Source organism: Oryctolagus cuniculus, chromosome 5 (genome assembly GCF_964237555.1).
Source record: "Oryctolagus cuniculus chromosome 5, mOryCun1.1, whole genome shotgun sequence".
In the NCBI taxonomy this organism is placed as follows: Eukaryota; Metazoa; Chordata; class Mammalia; order Lagomorpha; family Leporidae; genus Oryctolagus; species Oryctolagus cuniculus.
The window spans coordinates 72,852,481-72,874,614 of record NC_091436.1 but is presented as its reverse complement, the minus strand read 5'-3'; the positions used below and the strand labels follow the sequence as shown (position 1 = coordinate 72,874,614).

The following is a 22,134-nucleotide window of genomic DNA, read 5'->3' as shown; positions in this document are numbered from 1 at the left end:
TTTTTTTTTTATTTAGTAAATATAAATTTCCAAAGTACAGTTTATGGATTACATTGGCTTCCCCCACACATAATTTCCCTCCCACTCGCACGCCTCCCATATCCCGCTCCTTTTCCCATTCCATTCACATCAAGATTCTTTTTCAATTATCTTTATATACAGAAGATCGATTCAGTATATATTAAGTAAAGATTTCATCAGTTGGCACCCACACAGAAACACAAAGTGTAAAATACTGTTTCAGTACTAGTTATAGCATTACTTCACATTGGACAACACATTAAGGACAGATCCCACATGAGGAGTAAGTACACAGTGACTCCTGTTGTTGACTTAACAATTTGACACTCTTGTTTATGGCGTCAGTAATCTCCCTAGGCTCTAGTCATGAGTTGCCAAGGCTATGGAAGTCTTTTTTGAGTTCACCGACTTCGATGTTATTCCGACAGGGTCATAGTCAAAGTGGAAGTACTCTCCTCCCTTCAGAGAAAAGTACCTCCTTCTTTGATGGCCCTGTTCTTTCCACTGGGATCTCACTAGCAGAGATCTTTCATTTGGGTCGTCGTCTTCTTCTTCTTCTTTTTTTTTTTTTTTTCCAGAGTGTCTTGGCTTTCCATGCCTAAAATACTCTCATGGGCTCTTCAGCCATATCCGAATGCCTTAAGGGCTGATTCTGAGGCCAGAGTGCTATTTAGGACATCTGCCATTCTATGAGTCTGCTGTGTATCCCACTTCCCATGATGGATCGTTCTCTCCCTTTTTGATTCTATCAGTTAGTATTAGCAGATGCTAGTCATGTTTGTGTGATCCCAGTCAAAAAACAATGAAACCCGGTCATTTGCAACAAGATGGAGGAATCTGGAAAACATTATTTTGAGTTAATTAAGCCAGTCCCAAAGGGAAAAATATCATATGTTCTCCCTGATCGGCAACAACTAACTGAGCACCAAAGGGGAAACCTGTTGAAGTGAAATGGACACTATGAGAAACAGTGACTTGATCAGCCCTTGTCCTGACTGCTGAAGTACAATGTAATACTTTATCCCTTTTAGTATTTTTTTTTGTTCTAGTACTATTGGTTGAACTCTGTAATTAACACACAATTATTCTTAGGTGTTTAAATTTTAACTGAAAAGTGATCCCTGTTAAATATAAGAGTGGGAATAAAAGAGGGATGAGATGTACAATTTGGGACATGCTCAATTGGACTTGCCCCAAATGGTGGAGTTAGAAACGTGCCAGGGGATTCCAATACAATCCCATCATGGTGGCATGTACCAATGCCATCTCACTAGTCCAAGTGATCAACTTCAGTTCACAATTGATCACACTGATAGGTCTAAGAATCAAAGGGATCACACAAAGAAGACTAGTGTCTGCTTTCTACTTTAATATTCTAATAGAGGTAAAGGGTCATTAGATTTCCACTTTCTTTCAAAGGGATCAGAAAAACAATTATGCAGATAGTAGCGGGAATACTGGTGAAAGTATATGGGAAATCATTTCTTCAATGTCCAAATTAAATTTTCCTGAAAGTCTGAATTTATTTAAAAGTTTACTATTCTCATGAAGATAAATCATCATTTACCTGTATAGCTAAAGACATGCTTGCAGTGAATGTTTATCATACAAAATAAGAATAGGGAAAAAAGGACAAAGGAATTGAAACAAAATCCTTGGTTATTATTATAGCTGAATCTACAATAATTACCTCCTTGCCACACATAGTAGAACTAAGCACAACTAAAATTTCTTGTTCATTTTATATGCCCATATTTTTTTGCCTAAAGTATCAAAATAACTCTAAAAGATCTGCTAAATTCAGTTTTTTAAAAAAATTACCCTTTCTACAAACCCATATTACTAGCTATTTTGGGATCACACAATCAACACGGCCTAATAAATCTCAGCTCAAAGATCACTTACCCTAAAAAGTGTTCCTAACACACAGCATCCTTCAGTCCAGCACAGACCTGTAACATTGTTAGCACTCATTTGGGATCACCTTGTACCAATGCACTCTGTCTCATTAATGTAACAGCTTCTGCCTCTTTACTATGTATTTACTTCTCTACACCTACTGAAATCCAACAAATAAACACTACCAATTCTACAAATGGCTTACATAGTGGGGTTTTTCTTTTTCTTTTTTTTTTTTTTTTTTTTTGGCTGATTAAAAGACATTAGTTATTTCTCTGTTGATGTGACTTTTCATTGAAATTCAAAACACATCTAAAAAAAGAAAAAAAAAAAAGGTCTCATGAAGTAAACCAAGTAAACAAACTGAACTGTATTTTAGTACCCTATGAGGCTAAGCATTATGTCTGAACAACTATTTTTGCAGGGAGGGGTAAATCAGCATCCCGGGATCTACCTGCCAGCATATAGGGCCATTCTGATCATCCTGAGATCTGGTTCTTACTGAGTCATCAAGACTGTAGCATGCCAGGCTATGGCTAATCACTAAGAACAGACCATAAGAACATGTCACTCAGACATAAACAACACATCGTTTTATGAGCCAAAATCTTTGAGGATTTTCTGTTCCAATGCAGCAAAATTGAGGTTAGGCCTTTATAATATAATTGCTTGACTTAGTACACTATTTATTCTTAGTACACTTATACTATTTATACTTAGCACACTATTTATTCTACAAAGTTTCACTTACATGTTTCTAAATATAATTTGAATAATGAATTGTGATTTATTAATTCAAAACAACTAAGATTTCAAAATACTTGTTCATAATAGAAACGAAAGATAATAATTCCATTTCCTGAAGATATCTGAAACTAAAAGGTACTTTGAAAAGATAGTTTAGTTGGAATTGGCACTGTGGTATAGGGGGTAAAGCCGCTGCCTACAGTGCCAACATCCTTTATGGGTACTGGTTCAAGTTACAGCTGATCCACTTCCAGTCCAGCTCTCTGCTATGGCCTGGGAAAGCAGTAGAAGATGGCCCAAGTCCTTGGGCCTCAGTACCCACGTGGGAGATCTGGAAAAAGCACCTGGCTCCTGGCTCCGGACCGGTGCAGCTCCAGCCATTTCAGCCAAGTGGGGAGTGAACCATGGGATGGAAGGCCTTTGTCTTTCTCTCTCCCTCTCTGTCTGCCTCTCCTTCTCTCTGTGTGTAACTCTGACTTTCAAATAAATACATAAATTTTTTTAAAAAAATATGGTTTAGTTTATTTTTACACTAGACTATAATGTTGTGTATATGAGTGGCAATATTGTATTGCCTTTTCAACTGCAAATTAGAAAAGGAGTAACAAATCAAGAAAATCCCGCTTTAGATAAAGGCAGCCAAGCTATTAAGATAACCATTATTTGATGCTTTTACCTGATGCTTTTTACCTATTTTGCTACTTTATCTACAACATTGAGACGACTAGATCTGGGTTCAAATCCTGATTCAAATTTTGCTCTGGGCCCAGGACAATTTATTAATATTTGGAGATCTTAATGTCATCATCTATAAGAAGGGAATACCACCATTCAGTAAGGCAAAATATCTAGGACACTGAAAGAATATGGTAGTCAATAAGTTTTCCCAAAATCTCCTAGAACTTTGTATTATATATACATAGATTTAAATAAGTCTTATAAAATGGCATAAATGTATTACTTATTAATAAATTTTAGACAGACTCATAAATTGTATGCTTACTTCATAAATCTGACCACTCTGTAGTTAATATGCCATAATAGTTACATTTTTAAATACAAAGTCTGTATTTATTTTAATTTTTCTTTCTTTATTTTCATCTTATTTGAAAAGCAGAGAGAGACAGAGACAGATCTTCAATCCACTGGGTCACTCCTCAAATACTAGCAACACCTGGGTCTAAGCCAGGCTCAAGCGAGGGACTGAAACTCCAGGTCTCCCATGTGGTTGTCAGGGACCCAAGTGCTTGAGCCAACACTGCTGCTTTCCAAGGTTCATACATAGGTGTAAATATCTTTTACACCTGAGAAATGAACTCTCAATCTTCATAAATTGCAGATATATATATACATATATTTATATATTTATACACACATATATAAACATATAAGATAAAAACATATAAGATATATAATATATATGTGTGCATGTGTGTGTGTGTGTGTATTCTACCAGTCTCTTGAGGCAAATTTAGGAAAACTACACTATTTAATGAGTCTCTGAAACTTGGACCATGTTGACATAGACATTTCAAAGCCTCTCATGGAATATATTTTCACAAATCATCACAGATCTAAGATCCCTATCAAGTTTTTATCCTAATATTCTCTTCCTAGGCTTATTTAATAATTAAGTATGCATATTTTGTCTCAAATAATAGAATACTTTAAAATGAGATACTATCTTGCCCAGAGATCTCAGAACCCACAGTGTACAGGCCAAAAAACAATAAATATAACACTAAAAACCAGAAATTATATAACACCAGAATGGACATTCCTCCCCAAGAAAAGATAGCTGACAATTTTACACCCACACAATGGTGAGCCACTTCACCAAGTTACCAGTGAAAACATAGACTAACACCATCTTTAAATTGGCATTCAAGGACAGCAGTCTTTTCATTTTACAAACTAAAAATCTAAAATTTAAGTCCAGTCTTAACCTAGATCACTAAGTTTCATAGGCAGCAGAATTAGAATCACATTCCTCTCCCTTCATACCAGGCCATCCATCAAATTGTAGCTAAATATTTTGCCTCAAATTGACACTATTGCATTAAATATAATCCTTCATGTTTTCAGGTTTCCATAAATTGGGAAAAAACTATGTGCTAGAGAAAAATTATTTATTCCAATCTACCACCCAAAAGCCTTATTCCAGAAGCTTTAATAGGTAAATTCTATCTATATTATTGCCATTTATTCAAATTATTACAGATCAATAAAAAGATTGGAAGTTTCTCAATTCATTTTGCTAAGCTGTCATAATCCTAGACCCAAACATGATAAAATAGAGTAAAAAGAAAAATATATCTCTGTCTCAAAAATTAAGGAAGCAGATATAAAAATAATTGTAAGTGTAAACATTTACTATGAGCCAGGTGCTGTTGTAGCCCCTTTACAAAAATTTCACAGCAACCCTCTGAGATGGGCGCTACTAAATCTCTCCACTAAATAGAAGAGAAAACACATGGACTTGAGAAACTTCCTTAAGATAATAACTAGTAAGACAAAGTATCCAAACTCAATTAATCTGACTCCAAAATTTCAGAAACTCAACCCAGTTATATATTAGGTTGAAAACTATATTTACCCAGCAATGCAAGCAGTATTCAATATATGTCATCACAGTAATAAAAGAAAAAAGATGAGTGTGTTAATGCAGTCTTAAACACTTAATATAGATTTTTATAAAATAGCCTTTATCTAGTAAGAATGATAAATGACTTATTTATCAGAAAGTGACATCAAATAATACATAAAAATAGTAAAATATGCATGAAGAGTTGTCCATCTAGTTTGCTACTAAAGCCCTCATGCCTAGAACAGTACCTACCACCTGACTGGGTAGCTAATAGGTACTCAAATTTTTGTTATTTTCTAAGTAATAGAAGAAATTAAAATCTTTCCCATTATATTAGGAATGACACTGGCAAACCTGCTGTAATTCTAATATTCCACATCGTTTACAGAATTCCACCTAATGCAGTTAACACTTCAAATGTTAAAAAATAAATAAGTATATTAACTTCTAGAATATATACTAAAATGATTAGAAAATTCAAAAAGAGACAAGTAAAAAACTATTAGAACAATTTTAAGCATTCAGTAAGGTCAGCAAACATAATATACACCCCCTCTTTCCTTTATAGTAACAATAGCCGGTTAAAATTCAATGGAACGGAAAACAGCACCAGAAAATATAACATGCAATCGACAAATTGAACCAAAAAAGATATAGGACCTAAGAAAACTATAACATATTCTTAAATATAAAACAAGACCCACATAAACAGATGGGAAGCCTTTTATAAGAAAGCAAAATGAAATATAATGAATGCACTTCTAATAAAATCTTTGCTGAAAGATATGGTTAGAAGAATAAATATATAAGTATTCACCCAAAAAAGTGCTTAAAAGGAATTCTGAGGACAGTCCTCCCCTACCAGACAGTAAAGCATACTATAAAATGGCCAGGATATTACTACTACTACTACTACTACTACTGCTGCTGCTGCTGCTGCTGCTACTGCTAAGTATGAAGTGTTTACTATGTGCCAGGTACTGTCCTAGTGTTTTATATGTAATTTAATCCTCACAATGACCCTATGAGATCCATATTTTTTATTAGTCCCATTCTAAATGTGAAGAAACTGAAATATTAACAGGTTGAATATCTTGACCAAGGTAACAGTCAAGACAGGCACAGGTCTATCAGTGGGAAAATCACCAGTATAATATTATATAAAAGTAATCTGGTTGCTTTTTTTTCACTCTTTTTTTAAAAAAAGATTTATTTATTTATTTTTAACATCAGAGTGATAGAGAGGGAGAGACAAGGAGGGAGACAGGGAGAGAGAGAGAAAGAGAGAAAGAGAGAGAGAGAAAGAGAGAGAAAGAGAGAGAGAGAGAGAAAGAAAGAGAAAGAGAGAGAAAAAGAAAGAGAGAAAAAGAGAGAGAGAAAAGAGAGAAAAAGAGAGAGAGAGAAAAAGAGAGAGAGAAAGAGAGAGAGAAAAAGAGAGAGAGAGAAAAAGAGAGAGAGAAAAAGAGAGAGAGAAAAAAAGAGAGAAAGAGAGAGAGAAAAAGAGAAAGAGAGAGAGAAAGAGAGAGAGAGAGAAAGAGAGAGAGAGAGAGAGAGAGAGATCTTTCACCCACAATTTCATTCCGCAGATGATCACAACAGTCAGCCCTGACCCATGCTGAAACCAGAAGCCAGGAACTTCATCTAGGTCTCCCACATCGGTGGCAGAGGCCCAAACACTCGGACCATCTTCATGTGCTTTTCTCAGGTGCATTTAGCAAGGAGCTGGATAGAAGTGGAGCAGCCAGATATGAACTGGTGCCCATACGGGATGCTGGCATTGCAGGCAGTAGTTTTACCTGCTAAACCACAGTGCTGGCTCCTCTTTATTCATTCTTAAGAAGTATCTACTAACTGGCCAGTATTTTAATGTAATATTCTAGATGCTGCAAACATGGCAATAAAAAAGACACAGCTGCTAACATTATATCCTACATGTGAGGAGAGAGAATATGAGCAAGAAAACAAATAACCTTTCAGAGAGTGATACAGATACTAAAAAGGAAAGAAAACAGGTTCTGTGACAGAAACAAACTAGAAAGGGGGTTATTTTTCCAAGAAGTAACTTCTAAAGATATATTTAATAATAAAAAAATAAAACATTAAAAACATTTGAGACAGGCAGAAGAGCAAACCATCCAGGCTGAGGCCAGGTCAGAATGTTCAAGGAAAAGAAAAAAAAATCCAAAATGCTGGAATAGGGAGGGAAACATGTAAAAGAGAAACGTGGGTGCTTACTACAGGGGCCCAGGCACATACTCTCCAACCCAGACTCCACCCTACAGCACTGATGGCACACTGATGGTTCCTGGCTTCAGTCTGGCTCAGCCCTGGCTGTTACAGTCATTTGGGGAGTGAACTAGCAGATAGATTTCTCTCTCCCTGTACTCTACCTTTCAAATAAATCAATCTTTAAAAAATTTATTTAAATTAAGGAAAAAATTTCATGTATTTCATATATACCGTTTTAAGAACACATAAGTAAAGCCATGTGCAGAAACATGTTAATGCTACACAGTTTGTAAAAGGAAAATGGCTGGAAAAACTAAATGCTCATCATGTGCAGTTTAACTTAGACTACCCAGTTAAATTAGATCAACTGCATACTGACTTGGAAAGATATCTTATAGACATCCCAGGGAAGGGATGTTTAAAAGTGAGTTGGCCAAGATTTAACTTACATTTTAATGTTTGTGGGAGGTGCTTTGACATTTACAAACTGCTAAATTCAATGGCCTCTCAGTACTTGTATCATTTAATTTATTTGTGACACTTGACACAGCTGCCCACTCTGTCTTTAAAACGGATGCTCCTCATCATGGAATTACATGAAAAAAAGTAGACTAATATATACGACATGGTTCTGAATTTTTTGTATTTATTGCTATTATTATTATTACTTTAAAATGAGATTTATGACCTATGTTAAAGTAATTTTAGCCCTTAAGCCTGGTCCTCAGTAAATTCTACTCTGCTCCCTTCTCCTGCTAGGAAATACCCTCCTGCTTCTTTCTAGTTCATTCCTCCCAATGTTTCAATTCACTTTGTTTCTTTACCTGGGAACATGAACAGTAGAGCATTACGAAAGTTTTAAGAGCTCAGAGAAAAATAAGTCTTTAAAATATAAAAAATTATATACTCCAAATAACTTTGAAATGATTGCAACAGCTCTAATAATTTTTAAAAAATTTTATTTGTTGAAAGACAAAGAGAAAAAGAGCACACTCCCTTCTGTTGGTTCACTCTCTGAATGCTTGTGACTGGCAGGATAAGGCTGGAGCTGAAGCCAGGAGCTAGGAACATCATCTACGTCTCCCATGTTATGGTAGGAACTCAAGAACTTGAGCCATCATCTACTGCCTCCCACCTGCATTGGCTGTTTTGGAAAAGGAATAGCCGGGACTAGTAGCAGTACTCTAGATATGGGATGTGGGTGTCCCACACTACAGCTTAACCCACTGTGCAACGATGCCTACTCTTTCATTTAAAAAAAAATCTTTTTTAGGGGCCAGCACTGTAGTGTAGCAGGTAAAAGCTGCTGCCTCTGACTCTGCATCCCATATGGGCGCCAGTTCGACATCCGCTGCTCCACTTCCAATCTAGCTCCCTGCTAATGCACCTGGAAATGCAGCAGGGGATGGCCTAAGTCTTGAACCCCTGCACACTTCTGGGAGACCCAGAAGTTCTTGGTTCCTGGCTTCAGTCTGGCTCAGCCCTGGCTGTTACAGTCATTTGGGGAGTGAACTAGCAGATGGATTTCTCTCTCCCTGTACTCTGCCTTTCAAATAAATCAATCTTTAAAAAATTTATTTATATTAAGGGAAAAATTTCATGTATTTCATATATACAGTTTTAAGAACATAATGATTCTCTCCCTCCTCCTTTCTTTTTTTTTTTTTTGGTCCGGATGTGGGCCAGCCTGGGCTGTGTTCCAGGTATCACTGCTTTGTTTTTATTTTTTTAAATTTATTTTTAAGGAATACAAATTTCATGAGTACTACTTTAGGAATATAGTTATTCTTCCCAGAATACCCACCCTCCCACCCACACACTCACCCCACCTCCTCCTCCCTCTCCTCTTGCCAGTCCCATTTTCCATTAAGATTCATTTTCAATTAACATTGTACACAAAAGACCAACTCTATACTAAGTCAAGAATTCAACAATTTGTGTACACACACACACACATACACACAAACTGAGAACTAGTTTTACAGTAAACTCTCATAATAAAACTCATGGAGGACAAAGATCTTGCATGGGGAGTTCATGCAAGTGACTCCTGTTGTTAATTTAACAATTAACATTCTTATGTCAGTGACCACCTGGGGTTCTTTTTTGTTTGTTTTTGACAGGCAGAGTGAACAGTGAGAGAGAGAGAGACAGAGAGAAAGGTCTTCCTTTGCCATTGGTTCACCCTCCAATGGCCGCCGCGGCCAAGTGCGCTGCGGCCGGCGCACCGAGCTGATCCAATGGCAGGAGCCAGGTACTTATCCTTGTCTCCCATGAGGTGCAGGGCCCAAGCACTTGGGCCATCCTCCACTGCACTCCCTGGCCACAGCAGAGAGCTGGCCTGGAAGAGGGGCAACCGGGACGGAATCCGGTGCCCTGACCGGGACTAGAACCTGGTGTGCCAGCGCCGCAAGGCAGAGGATTAGCCTAGTGAGCTGCGGCGCTGGCAACCTGGGGTTCTTGACATGAGCTGCCTAGGCTATGGAAGCCTTTTGAGTCCACAAACTTAACTTTATATACAGAAGACCAACTCTATACTAAGAAAAGATTTCAACAGTTTGCACCTACCCACACATACACACACACACATACACACACACAATGTATACAGTATTGCTTGAGAACAAGTATTGCAGTTAATTCTCATAATACAATTCAATAAGAACCAAGGTCCTACATGGGGAGTAAGTGCACAGTGACTTCTGTTGTTAATTTAACAATTAACACTATTATTTATTGTCGCTCCCCCTCTTCGTGGAGGAACGACACAGGACCCTGTGCTGTTCTTTCGTCTGCTCGGCCCTCCCCGGGTTTGCTGCTGGTTCTTCCCGGGTTGGCTACTATCCCTTCCACCTCCGTGGAAGGGCAGTTCCCCCTGGCCACATTCCCCACTTCCGCAGGGGAGCGGCACACCGCCGGCCGGCTCTTCTCGGGGGCTGCACAGGTGTTCCTTCAGCTAGATGTTCCCCTTAGATGTTCCTGGTGCATGCCGTCTCTCTCCTCCTTTATAGTCCTCCTCCGCCAATCCTAACTCGGCTGCCCACACGCCGAGTACGCTGCTCTCCAATCAGGAGCAAGTCCTACAGTTTATTGGCTGAACTGGAGGCAGCTGCGTAGAAGCTGTTTTCTCCTCTCCCAGCGCCATATTGTGGGAGAGCAGATGCATAGAATAAGTCTTAATTCCAGTAACTCAGTCTAGTCCGGATTGTTCCCCACAGATCCCCCTTTCTTTTTATTTATTTTTTTTTTTGGCGTTGATACGCGCCTGTCTTCGGTGTCCCGCGGCACACACTCTGCTCTGCTTGCTAGAGTTGCCACAGGTTCTTACAAGTCCTATCAATCAGGCAAACCGAATCCGGGTCCTCTCTTCGCCATGTTGTGAGGAGGTTTTTAGGCGCTGATGCGTGCCTGTGTTTGGTGCCCTGCAGCGCATGCTCTGCTCTGCCTGCAGGGGCTTACAAGCCCTAACAATCAGGCAAACCGAATCCAAGCCTTCTCATTGCCGTATTGTGGGGGAGACTTATTAGTGTTGGTTCGTGCCTATCTTCAGTGACCTGCAGCTCATACTCTGGTCGAGCTGCTTGCTGGTGCTTACCACCTTAATCAGGCAGACCGAATCCAAGCCTCCTAATTGCTGTATTGTGGGGAGGCCTTACTGATGTTAATTCGTGCCTGTCTTCGGTGACCTGCGGCGCATAAGCTGCTAGCCGCCCGCAGGTGCTCATCGCCTCACTTAATCAGGCAGACCGAATCCAAGCTCTCACATTGCAGTGTTGTAGGGAGGCCTTTCTATTTCTCTATTTCTCTATCTCCGGGCATTCCTATTTCTCCCATTTTACTTCTATCTTCCAGCATTCCTATTTCTCTCATTTTACTTCTAAACTTCTGTTTCTCTTATCCCCGCGGCTTCCCGGCGGCGCTCGCCCCGAGGCTGCTTCTCGGCACCTTGCCCCGCGGCAGCTTCACGGCTCTGCGCGGCTTCCCGGCGCCTCGCCCCGCCGACAGGTTCCCAGCTCTGCGCGCATGCTCCGCGGTCTCCACGCACTTCGCGCCCGCACCACGGCCTCACGCCAGCCCCGCGTTCCTTATCTATTCACGCCCCGTGCTCTCTGCACGCGGCGGCTTCCGCGAGTCACACAGCGTAGCTTACGACTCCACCACTAGTATTCAATCCAAGTTCCCCGGACTAACCTGGCGAATTCCAACCTGGCGGCTCACGTCTCTGGTTCCAGATCTTCGCCTCTTGCTCCCCGGGGTGACTTGAATTCCAAGCTGGCTTACGTCTCCGCCTCGGCCTGCACTCGCGGCTTCATCCTCCCTAACATTTTTCTCTACCCGGTATGTTTCCCTAAGTTTTCTTCCTACAATATTCTTCTCATTTCTCCTGGCTACTCCCCACAGTCCGTATCCGAGTCCAAGCCTCCTCCAGGTTTCACTTTCGCTTTCAATCTCCTAGCTTCCCCGCCATAGTCCGCATCCGAGTCTATGAAAGCTTTCACTTTCGCTTTCAATCCTAACTTCTTTCCCACAGTCCATATCCGAGTCTATGCCTAGGCTTTCAATAGCTTCTTCCGGCACCTTTTCCGTCCAGCTTTTCCCTAGGCTGTTTGCTAGTCTCTCTCTCCGGTATTTTCCCATTTCTTTCCTCCTAAGTTTCCTATCCGTCCTAGGTTTCCTATCCGAGCTAGGTTTCCTATCCGAGTCACTTCTTCCCTCCTAAGTTTCCTATCCGAGTCACGGCACCATTATGTCGCTCCCCCTCTTCATGGAGGAACGACACAGGACCCTGCGCTGTTCTTTCGTCTGCTCGGCCCTCCCCGGGTTTGCTGCTGGTTCTTCCCGGGTTGGCTACTATCCCTTCCACCTCCGTGGAAGGGCAGTTCCCCCGGCCACATTCCCCACTTCCGCAGGGGAGCGGCACACCGCCGGCCGGCTCTTCTCGGGGGCTGCACAGGTGTTCCTTCAGCTAGATGTTCCCCTTAGATGTTCCTGGTGCATGCCGTCTCTCTCCTCCTTTATAGTCCTCCTCCGCCAATCCTAACTCGGCTGCCCACACGCCGAGTACGCTGCTCTCCAATCAGGAGCAAGTCCTACAGTTTATTGGCTGAACTGGAGGCAGCTGCGTAGAAGCTGTTTTCTCCTCTCCCAGCGCCATATTGTGGGAGAGCAGATGCATAGAATAAGTCTTAATTCCAGTAACTCAGTCTAGTCCGGATTGTTCCCCACATTTATGATGTCAGTGATCACCCGAGGTTCTTGTCATGAGCTGTCAAAAGCTATGGAAGTCTTTTGTGACCACGAACTCCATCAATATTTGGACAATATTGCAAAGTGGAAGTTCTCTCCTCCCTTTAAAAAAAAGAATACATCCTTTTTTTGATGGCCACTTCTTTCTGCTGGGGTCTTACTCAGAGAGAACCTTCATATAAAACATTTTTTTGCCACAGTGTCTTGGCTTTCCATGCCTGAAATGCTCTCATGGGTTTTCAGCCAGACCAGGAAAACTTGAGGGCTGATTCTGAGGTCAGAGTGTTATTTAAAATGATTATCATTTTATAAGTCTGCTGTGTGGACTGTTTCCCATATTGGAACATTCTCTCCTTTTTAATTCTATCTATTATTATTACCAGGCACTTGATTCTATTTACATGATCACTTTAACATTTAAATCAGTAAGCAAAAGAGTTACCTGCATGTCCATGTTTATTGCAACTCAAATCACAGTAGCTAAGAAACAGAATCAACCTAAATGCCCATCAACTGGGAAAGCCAAGACCCTGTGGCAAAAAATATCCTATACAAAGAAGCTCTGTGAGATCTCAGTGGAAAGCAGGGGCCATCACAGAAGGATGTACTTTTCTCTGAAGGGAGGAGAGAATTTCTACTTTGCTTATGGCTGTATCCAAATACTGATGAAATCTATGGTCACAAAAGGCTTCCATAGCCTTGGCAGCCCATGGCAAGAACCTCGGGTGATCATTGACATCATAAATAAGAGTGTTAATTGTTAAAGGAACAACAGAAGTCACTGTGCACTTACTCCCCATGTAGAACCTCTGTCCTTATTGAGTTGTACTATGAGAATTAACTGCAAAACTTGTTCTCAAACTGTACTCTATATGTTGTGTGTGTGTGTGTGGGTGCAAACCATTTAAATCTGTACTTAACATAGATTTGGTCCTCTTTATATAAAACTAAACTAAAAATGAACCATAATTAAGAAGGGAATGAGAGAGGGAGTAGGAAGTGGGATGGGAGTTGGGGTGAGAGGGTAGGTAGGGGGAAAGAGCCACTATATTCCTAAAGTTGTACCTAAATTTGCATTCATTAAATAAAAGCTTAAAAATGCCTATAAATTTAGGACTGGATAAAGAAATTATTGGATATGTACACTATGGAATACTACACAGCAGTTAAAAAAAAGAAATCCAGGCTTTTGCAACAAAATGGATGAATCTGGAAAACACAACACTTAGTGAAATAAGCCAGTCCCAAAGGGACAAATACCATATGTTCTCCCTGATCAATGAGAACTTACAGAACACCTAAAATGAAATCTGTAGAAATGAAATTGTCACTTTGAGAAGGGATGACTTGAGCTGCCCTTGTATTGACTCTCAAGGAACAGTTTCTTTTTTTTTGTTTTGTTTTTTTTTCTTGATACTATTTTTGAACTCTTTACTTAACATAGAGTTAATAGTATGTGTATAAAGTCAATGGAAAATAGATCTTAGTTAAAAAATAAGAGTGAGAATAAGAGAGGGAGGAGGAATTTTGTAACTGTAAAGCTGTAACTTTGTAACTGTATAGTTCTGCATACATTCCTATGGACTTCCTTCTTAGAGTACAGTTTAAAAACTTACCATGGAACTCCAAATTCCATTAAGTTTGATGGTAAAAATGCCACCTTAATTGTTAAAGTGATCATATTAGAACTTACAGATAGGATTAAGTGTTAAAGTGATCATATTTTTCTTTTAATATATGCAATGACAAATTTTTGCTTTATTTTATAATCCCAAGCTTAACCCTCCACTAAATAAATAATTCAACAAATAGTAAGTAGAGCCTAGGGTGATTACTGATGCCATAAACAAGAGTGTCAATTTGTTAAGTCAACAACAGGAGTCACTGTGCACTTACTCCTCATGTAGGATCTCTGTCCTTAGTGTGCTGTACATTGAGATTTAATGCTATAACAGGTACTCAAACAGTATTTTTCACTTTATGTTTCTGTGTGGGAGCAAACTGTTGAAATCTTTACTTAATGTATGCTAAACTGATCTTCTGTATATAAAGAGAATCGAAAATGAATCTTGATGTGAATGGAAGGGGAGAGGGAGTGGGAAAGGGGAGGGTTGCGGGTGGGAAGGACGTTATGGGGGGAAGCCATTGTAATCAATATTCTGTACTTTGGAAATTTATATTCATTAAATAAAAGTTAAAAAAAAAAAAAAGAGAAACCACTGCTCCTCAAGAGAATAGACAGGGTTATAAACAAGAACCAAATCTCAAAATGTCAATTTCACTCATATACATTACATAATCAGATGGCATCATAGACTTTGTTTAAAAGTTAGAAATCACATTATATTGAGTAATTAATAGGCAACTAAATATTCCATTGGCTACTACAGTAGCAGATATGCAAATGAGTTATTCTTACCTCCACCTTTGTTCGATAAAGAATGAGTCGTTTAAGGCTGCATAATTTGGCAATGTGGTTGAAAGCTTGAGGTGGTAGTTTATCACAGGATGAGAGGTTTAATTCCTGCAGATTTGGACACATCTCAGAAATAACCTCCAAGCAAGTTTCATTCAGGAAGTGACTACAAGATAATTCAAGGCGTACTAATTCAGATCCACAAACCTTCAGAAACCTGTAAAAACAAAAAAAAATTCAATGTGAATTTTATAAAATTATAGGATATTTTCCATTAGAACTTTGGAATTATATCAACTCTAAGTAAACACACTCAGAAGAATAGATTTCTATTACAGAATATACAAAATTTGTTTTGCTTAAATTCTCATCTACTGCATACTGAAATATGCACAGTTTGGGTAAAATAAATTAACCTAATAGAATAGATTGACATCATATAAAATATCAGCTAATCGAAGTGAAAAACAAACAAAGCAGAGAGTACTTTTCTCCTTACCTGTTAATTCACATATGAGTTGATAAAATCAATAAACAAAACATAGCAAAGCTCTAAACTCTTTGTGCAAGTAGCTGAATAATATATTATGCTCCCAAGTAGCTGGATAATATATCTTGAACACTACACACAAAAGGACAGCTTTTATTAAGTGACCTCAGAAATTAGACAAGATTCCTCTAAGAAAAAATGTTAGGTTGGTTTAACTGCATTTTTGTGATATAGTCCTTGTAGCTGTTACTATTTAGAAGGCTGACTGCTTGATACGGAAATTATTAGAAAATATTCACCACAGCCTAATATAAAAACATGAAGATAATCCAAGGGGAAAGATACAAAATGCTTTATGAGAGTAGAAATCATTGTGTTTATCTTAGTCACAAAATAATCTACAAGGAAATGTGCATCTAGGAGTGTTTCAATCTGGAATTTTAACAACTAAGCAAATGGAATCCTTAAATATTACATCAATTAATTTTGTCCAAGTCTCTTTTCAAAATTTTGACCATCAGGGTCCCATTAGTAATATAGTTAGTTACCGCTTCTCGGCCTTTTGGCTAAGATCAAGTGTAGTATCTGTTCTTATCAGTAATATAGTTAGTTAATTTATGCCAGTTTTTTTTTTCCAAAATGATTTTACAAGCTTACAAATCAATATACAAAACAAAATTGAACCACATGTGTAAATGAAGGAAGTAACACTGTAGTACCAGTCAAAAGATGAATTTTTACCCTGTTCTGATGCTTCCTAGCAGTGACCTAGGAAGAGGCATTCACTCAAATCGCAGCATTTCCTCAGCAATAGCAGGCGGACTTGAATACATAACAGTACTTACCACACTGCCTTGCCGTTCTGAACACCAAATAATACATGAAGGCAGTTTGTAAAGCTCAGAGCATCCCCACCAATATTAACATGTGAATTGAATATTGGCCAATTCACACTTAAACAACAGAATTTGGTTGCTGCAAATTTACTTTAAATACATAGATATCTCAAAAAGTTTGTGGAAAGTGGAATTAAAAGATGTTTATTTTAGTGCAACATTTTTGAAATCCATGCATAAAAGGGGTCTTCACAAAGTTATGGGAAATTCCATATTATAAAAAAACTATGTATGGATTTCAAAAAATTTTTGCATCCAAACCTATCTCTCAATTCCATTTTGTACAAAGTTTCTGAAGTATCTTCTTGTTGCAAATAACCCAGTAACCTACACATCTGATTTATAGCTGAACATCCATTTGTCCCTAGTCCATTGCAGCAGGTGTTCCGCTTTCTAACAGCATCCTTCCTTTTCAAGTGCTAGATTCAATGCCCTCTCAGTACTTGTATCATGTCACTTATTTGTGACATTTCACACAACCGTCCACTCTTCCTTTAAAAGGGAAGCTCCTCATGTGAATCCCTCTTTGGGATGTCTTCCAGCCCATCTCATTAGTTTCCTTTGCTAGTTGAGTTAGCTGATTTTATTTTTCATTTTATTTGAAAGGCGGGGGGGGGGGGGAGCAGAGAGGGAGGGAGGGAAGGAGGGAGAGAAGGGAGGTCTTCCGCGTGCTGGTTCCCCTCCCAAATGCTCTCAAAAGTCAAGGTTAGGTCAGGCTGAAGCCAGGAGCTAGGAATCCAACTCAAATCTCCCACTGCCCACCGAGGCACATTAGCAGGAAGTTGGATCATAAGTTAAGCATTCAACCAGGCCCTCTGGTGGGGGATGCAGGCATTCCAGACAGGGTCTTAAGTGCTATACCAAATGCCTACCCCATATTAGCTATTTTTTTAAAAAAATATTTATTTAAGTGTCAGACACACACACACACACACACAGAGAGAGAGAGAGAGAGAGGGAGACAATCTCCTATCCACAGGTTCACTCTCCACATGTCCTCAATGGCCAGTGATGGGCCAGGGATGAACCTCAACAACATAACTTTCAATTCTCCTTTTCCATGACATTTTAAAATTACCCTTACAAAGCAGGAAAGGGCAATAGGAGGTGTCAAGGATGGAGAGAGTGGTCAGAGAAGGCCTAATGAGGTGGTAAGAACGAACTAAAGGAAGGGAGAGGGTGAGCAAACACTCATCTGGAGGAAAAGTGTTCCAGGCAAAGGGAAGGGCATGTACAATGGCTCTAAGGCAGGATAACAGGCAGAGCAGGGCACAGTTTGGAAGCTAATTCAGGAGGCACAAAGTCAGGGAGGGAGAAGAAGGCAGTGCAGTGAGAGAACAGTTCATACCGTGTGCTATGACAAAGACCTTGGCTTTTGAGGGAGATGGAATTCCCCACAACCTACTCGTATTTTGCTTGGATCACTCTGGTTTTTGTGTGGAGGAACAGACTGAAGATGAATGGACCACAAACAGGGGGACCACTCCCACATCTTGTAGCATTCAGAGAATACCTGGCTCCAGGTAATAGTGTTGATGTTGTGATACACCCTCAGATTCTGCATCTACTCCAAAGGTAGACAACATATACTAAATTATGATACCTCCTATATATAGAATCAAACTCTGCTATCATCTATGTCCCACTCATCATGTCTGTTAATCACAATTTCCTTCCTCACTAATTTTTATACTGATTTTCATAACCCGTTTCAAATTCTTTGGCAATCAAAACAGATCCTTGGTGAACCCAGCACTTAGCACATGTCAGGTACATAAAAAAACCTGTGATGTGAATTAGTTGCGTGAATCTCTTGGGTTTGAAAACTCACCTGATAAGTTTAATACTCCTCTAGTCATGAACAAACTAATTTCTAGTGACTAAAGATATTTTTCTCTTAATAGGGTCAGACTATTCCCAAGAAATATAATGAAATTAAATTTTACTTTAAGTATATACCATAGTTATGGGAAATTTTTTCATTATTCATAAACTAACAATCTAGAAATATATGTGAAATATAAGAGAAGTAAAGAATACCCTATTTTGGCTGGCGCTGCGGCTCAATAGGCTAATCCTCTGCCTGCGGTGCCGGCACACCGGGTTCTAGTCTCTGTCGGGGCGCTGGATTCTGTCCTGGTTGCCCCTCTTCCAGGCCAGCTCTCTGCTGTGGCCCAGGAAGGCAGTGAAGGATGGCCCAAGTGCTTGGGCCCTGCACCCCATGGGAGACCAGGAAAAGCACCTGGCTCCTGCCTTTGGATCAGCGCAGTGCACAGGCCACAGCGCAGTGCTGGCTGCGGTGGCCATTGGAGGGTGAACCAACGGCAAAGGAAGACCTTTCTCTCTGTTTCTCTCTCTCACTGTCCACTCTGCCTGTCAAAAAAAAAAAAAAAAAAAAGAAAAAGAAAGAAAAAAAAGAATACCCTATTTTGATTGTATAAGTCTAAAATTATTTGCAGATTACAAAACGTAGTGGGCATATTAAATCAGAATTAAGTTTTAGGCATCTTATTTCTTAAAGTTCATCATTTGACAAAGTCCTTAGTTCTACACTTCTTTTACTTATTTGATTTAGAATGGTTTGATTTCCTTGTTCTTTTCACTCCCATGACTCAACACTTCCCCTCCAAAGAATCTACAGAATGCTATCAAGCAGATTAGGAATCCAACTGTTCATAAACAGCAGACGAACTTTCCAAGTTGACTTAATGAATGAAATAATTTAAAAGCAAAATAAAGAAAATGACTCTCTCTCTCTCTCTCTCTCTCTCTCTCTCTATATATATATATATATACATACACACATATATATACTTTCTTCCTTATTCTCTAAGATTCCAATACTGCATATTTTTACTTGGGCCGAATATTTGGACAATACTGCCATATTCTCTTTTTCCAGTTGACAAGGTCTGTACCATCTACCATTTCATAATATCTCCTTCCCAAGAGGTGAAAATAGCAACAGACTTAATTAGCTGAACACAACTTACTTCTTTCCCTGATGCTCCTCATGTAAATTTTTTTAACACATAATTACATACATGTTTTTATCTTGATCAACTATTTATTCCTCATAACTATGACACTGGTCCCCTGAAAGAAGAACTACAGTTCATTTGCTTCCTGTAGCCTATTCATGCTTTATACTGAGAGTTTTCTGAAAAAACCTAAGTTCATATAAACAATCCTGAACTAGGTCCCCTGCTATGAGGAAAGCCATCTCTGGAGAGAGAAATAAATTGCTTATCCTTATGAGGTGAATTAATTTGTCCAAAGTAATACTAATACATAAGAAGTAATTTACTAAGTGGTAACTAGTACCCTAAATAATTAAAATCACACGAATGAACAATTTATTCTAAGTTTACTCATCACAAAATAACAGGCAATAATCCTCACAACCTCCCTGAAGTATAAAGGTATGGGGAGCATTAGATATAATATCAATAGCATATGATCCCTAATCTTACATTTTGTTAGCTGATCCTCAAGTTTTACAAAGCAGTATATTAATATAAGATATTTTTAACCTCAAGTAACTTGGAACATTACTTAATGTATGTGATCCAAAATAAAACAATAAAAACAAACTTTCCACTAAGCTGTGTATGGTACTATCCACCAACAGTACAAAGAGGGAAAAGGAAAGTCTTAAAGCTGTCTCTGCTCTCTAGGATTTGACAGTCTAAAATAGACAGCTATATAAAATCTATCCCAGCAACTGGATAAATATCTGAATGGGCAATAAGCTTTTTATTTCATAAATTTGTAGCTCTGTGTCACAATATCTAATAAAGTTTTCGAATCTAGAAACTATGCAGTAACACTCCCTGAAGGAATGACTATACACTACTTAAAACAAGTAGAAGGGATGGGGTAAAAACCCACCCTTATATGAGGGAGAGGTCAGGGTGAGTCACTAAATAATTGAAGAAAAATGGGTGTAGAAAAATGAACTTAAGGCTGTTTGAAAGGAGAGATCTGATTAAGCTCTGAAGCACAAATAGGAAAAGGGAGGCCAAAGAATATCCAAGACTTTAGGGAACTGTGTCATAAAAGCATAATTGTATTAGATGTGATTTTAATGAGTAATGATATGCATGAACAGTACTCAAAGTTGCAAATCACAAATCTGTAGCTAGAGTGGGATTTTTAATAACTGATTAAAAGTTTTAAGTTCTCTTTATTCCCATCTAACCTATTTCTCATCCTCTCTAAGTAATACAAATTCAAAAAAGTTATTTAAAATCCAGTTAAACAGTTCTTACTTGGAAGAATAAGGATTTTAAGGGAAAAAAATTAAGCTACATCAAACTTCCCCATGAACTTGCTCAAAAAGCAGCTCATATCATTGGTGTCTAGTTTTAAAATAAACTTTTCTTCTTTAAAGTATTATAAATAAGTCTTCTTCACAGTAATGAGCATAAATAGACCCTAGTTATTCATAGATTATTCATTAATAATCAAGCCATGAATATTTATTGTTTATTCTGGGAAGGCTGCCTACAAGCCATAATGACTATCAATTCAGCAGTCAAGTCAAGGGGGCCAACAGCAATCAGCAGGCAAAACTCCAACATGCTCCTGCTCAAAGAGATTCTCTCTCCCTGTGACTTAAAACTTTTTATTTTCTCAACAGGAACAGTGACTATGCTTAAAGGTATGCTATCAAGATTTATGGTTTCACTGGCTCAAATACTGAAGTAGAATATGGAGAATTGAAAATTATGTATGCACGTCTGTGATTATTCAAACATCCCCACAGCAACTAACCTGGGTAAACTGAAAATAGAAGAGAAACTGCTGGTGAGAAAGTAGATTAGAGTTTTGCAAAAGCAGATCCTTATTCGTTACCAGTCTAAAATTTAAAATTATCATTGCTAAGTTCTTTCCTCATGTACCAGAATAAGTCATAGAGTTTTTAAACACTGATTTAGAGGCCAGTGCTGAGTATTAGCACATTAAGCCACTGCCTGAAAAGCCAGCATCTCATATGGTTGCCAGTTCGTGTCTTGGTTGCTCTACTTCTGATCCAGCTCCCTGATAATGGCCTTGGAAAAGCACCAGAAGATGGCCCAAGTGTTTGGGCCTGTGCACCTACATGGGAGACTTGGAGGAAGCTCCTGGCTCCTGTCTTTGGTCTGACCCAGTGGTTGCTGTTGCAGCCACTTGGGGAGTGAACCAGAGGATGGAAGATCTCTTTCTGTTCTCTCCCTCTTTCTCTGTAACTCTGACTTTCAAATAAAAAACAATTTTATAGAAAGCTTTTATTTAATAAATATAAATTTCATAAGCACAACTTTTGGATTAGAGCAGTTCTTCCCCCCACACTCATCCTATCATCCCCAAACCATCCCACCTCCTACTCCCTCTCCCATCCCATTCTTCACTAAGATTCACTTTTAATTATCTTTATATACAGAAGATCAACTCTATACTAAGTAATGATTTCAACAGTTTGCACCTACACAGACACACAAAGTATAAAGTACTGTTTGGAGACTAGTTTTTACCATTAATTCTCATAGTATAACATAGTATAACACAATTGACACTCTTATTTATGATGTCAGTGATCAGCCATGGCTCTTGCCATGAG

General features: G+C 38.8%; 1 protein-coding gene and 1 pseudogene across 2 annotated transcripts in view; one reads left to right on the top strand and one right to left on the bottom strand.

Moving 5' to 3' along the window:
- The window catches only part of FBXL4 (F-box and leucine rich repeat protein 4), an 85,624-nt gene that overhangs the window by 26,902 nt on the left and 36,588 nt on the right, over window positions 1-22,134 (bottom strand). For both annotated transcript variants that reach the window (XM_051854472.2, XM_070073758.1), the window contains exon 6: window positions 15,150-15,363. In XM_051854472.2, the coding sequence (XP_051710432.1) occupies window positions 15,150-15,363 (214 nt within the window). The remainder of the gene's footprint in view (window positions 1-15,149; window positions 15,364-22,134) is intronic.
- On the top strand, window positions 16,183-16,345 carry LOC127493389 (U2 spliceosomal RNA; annotated as a pseudogene).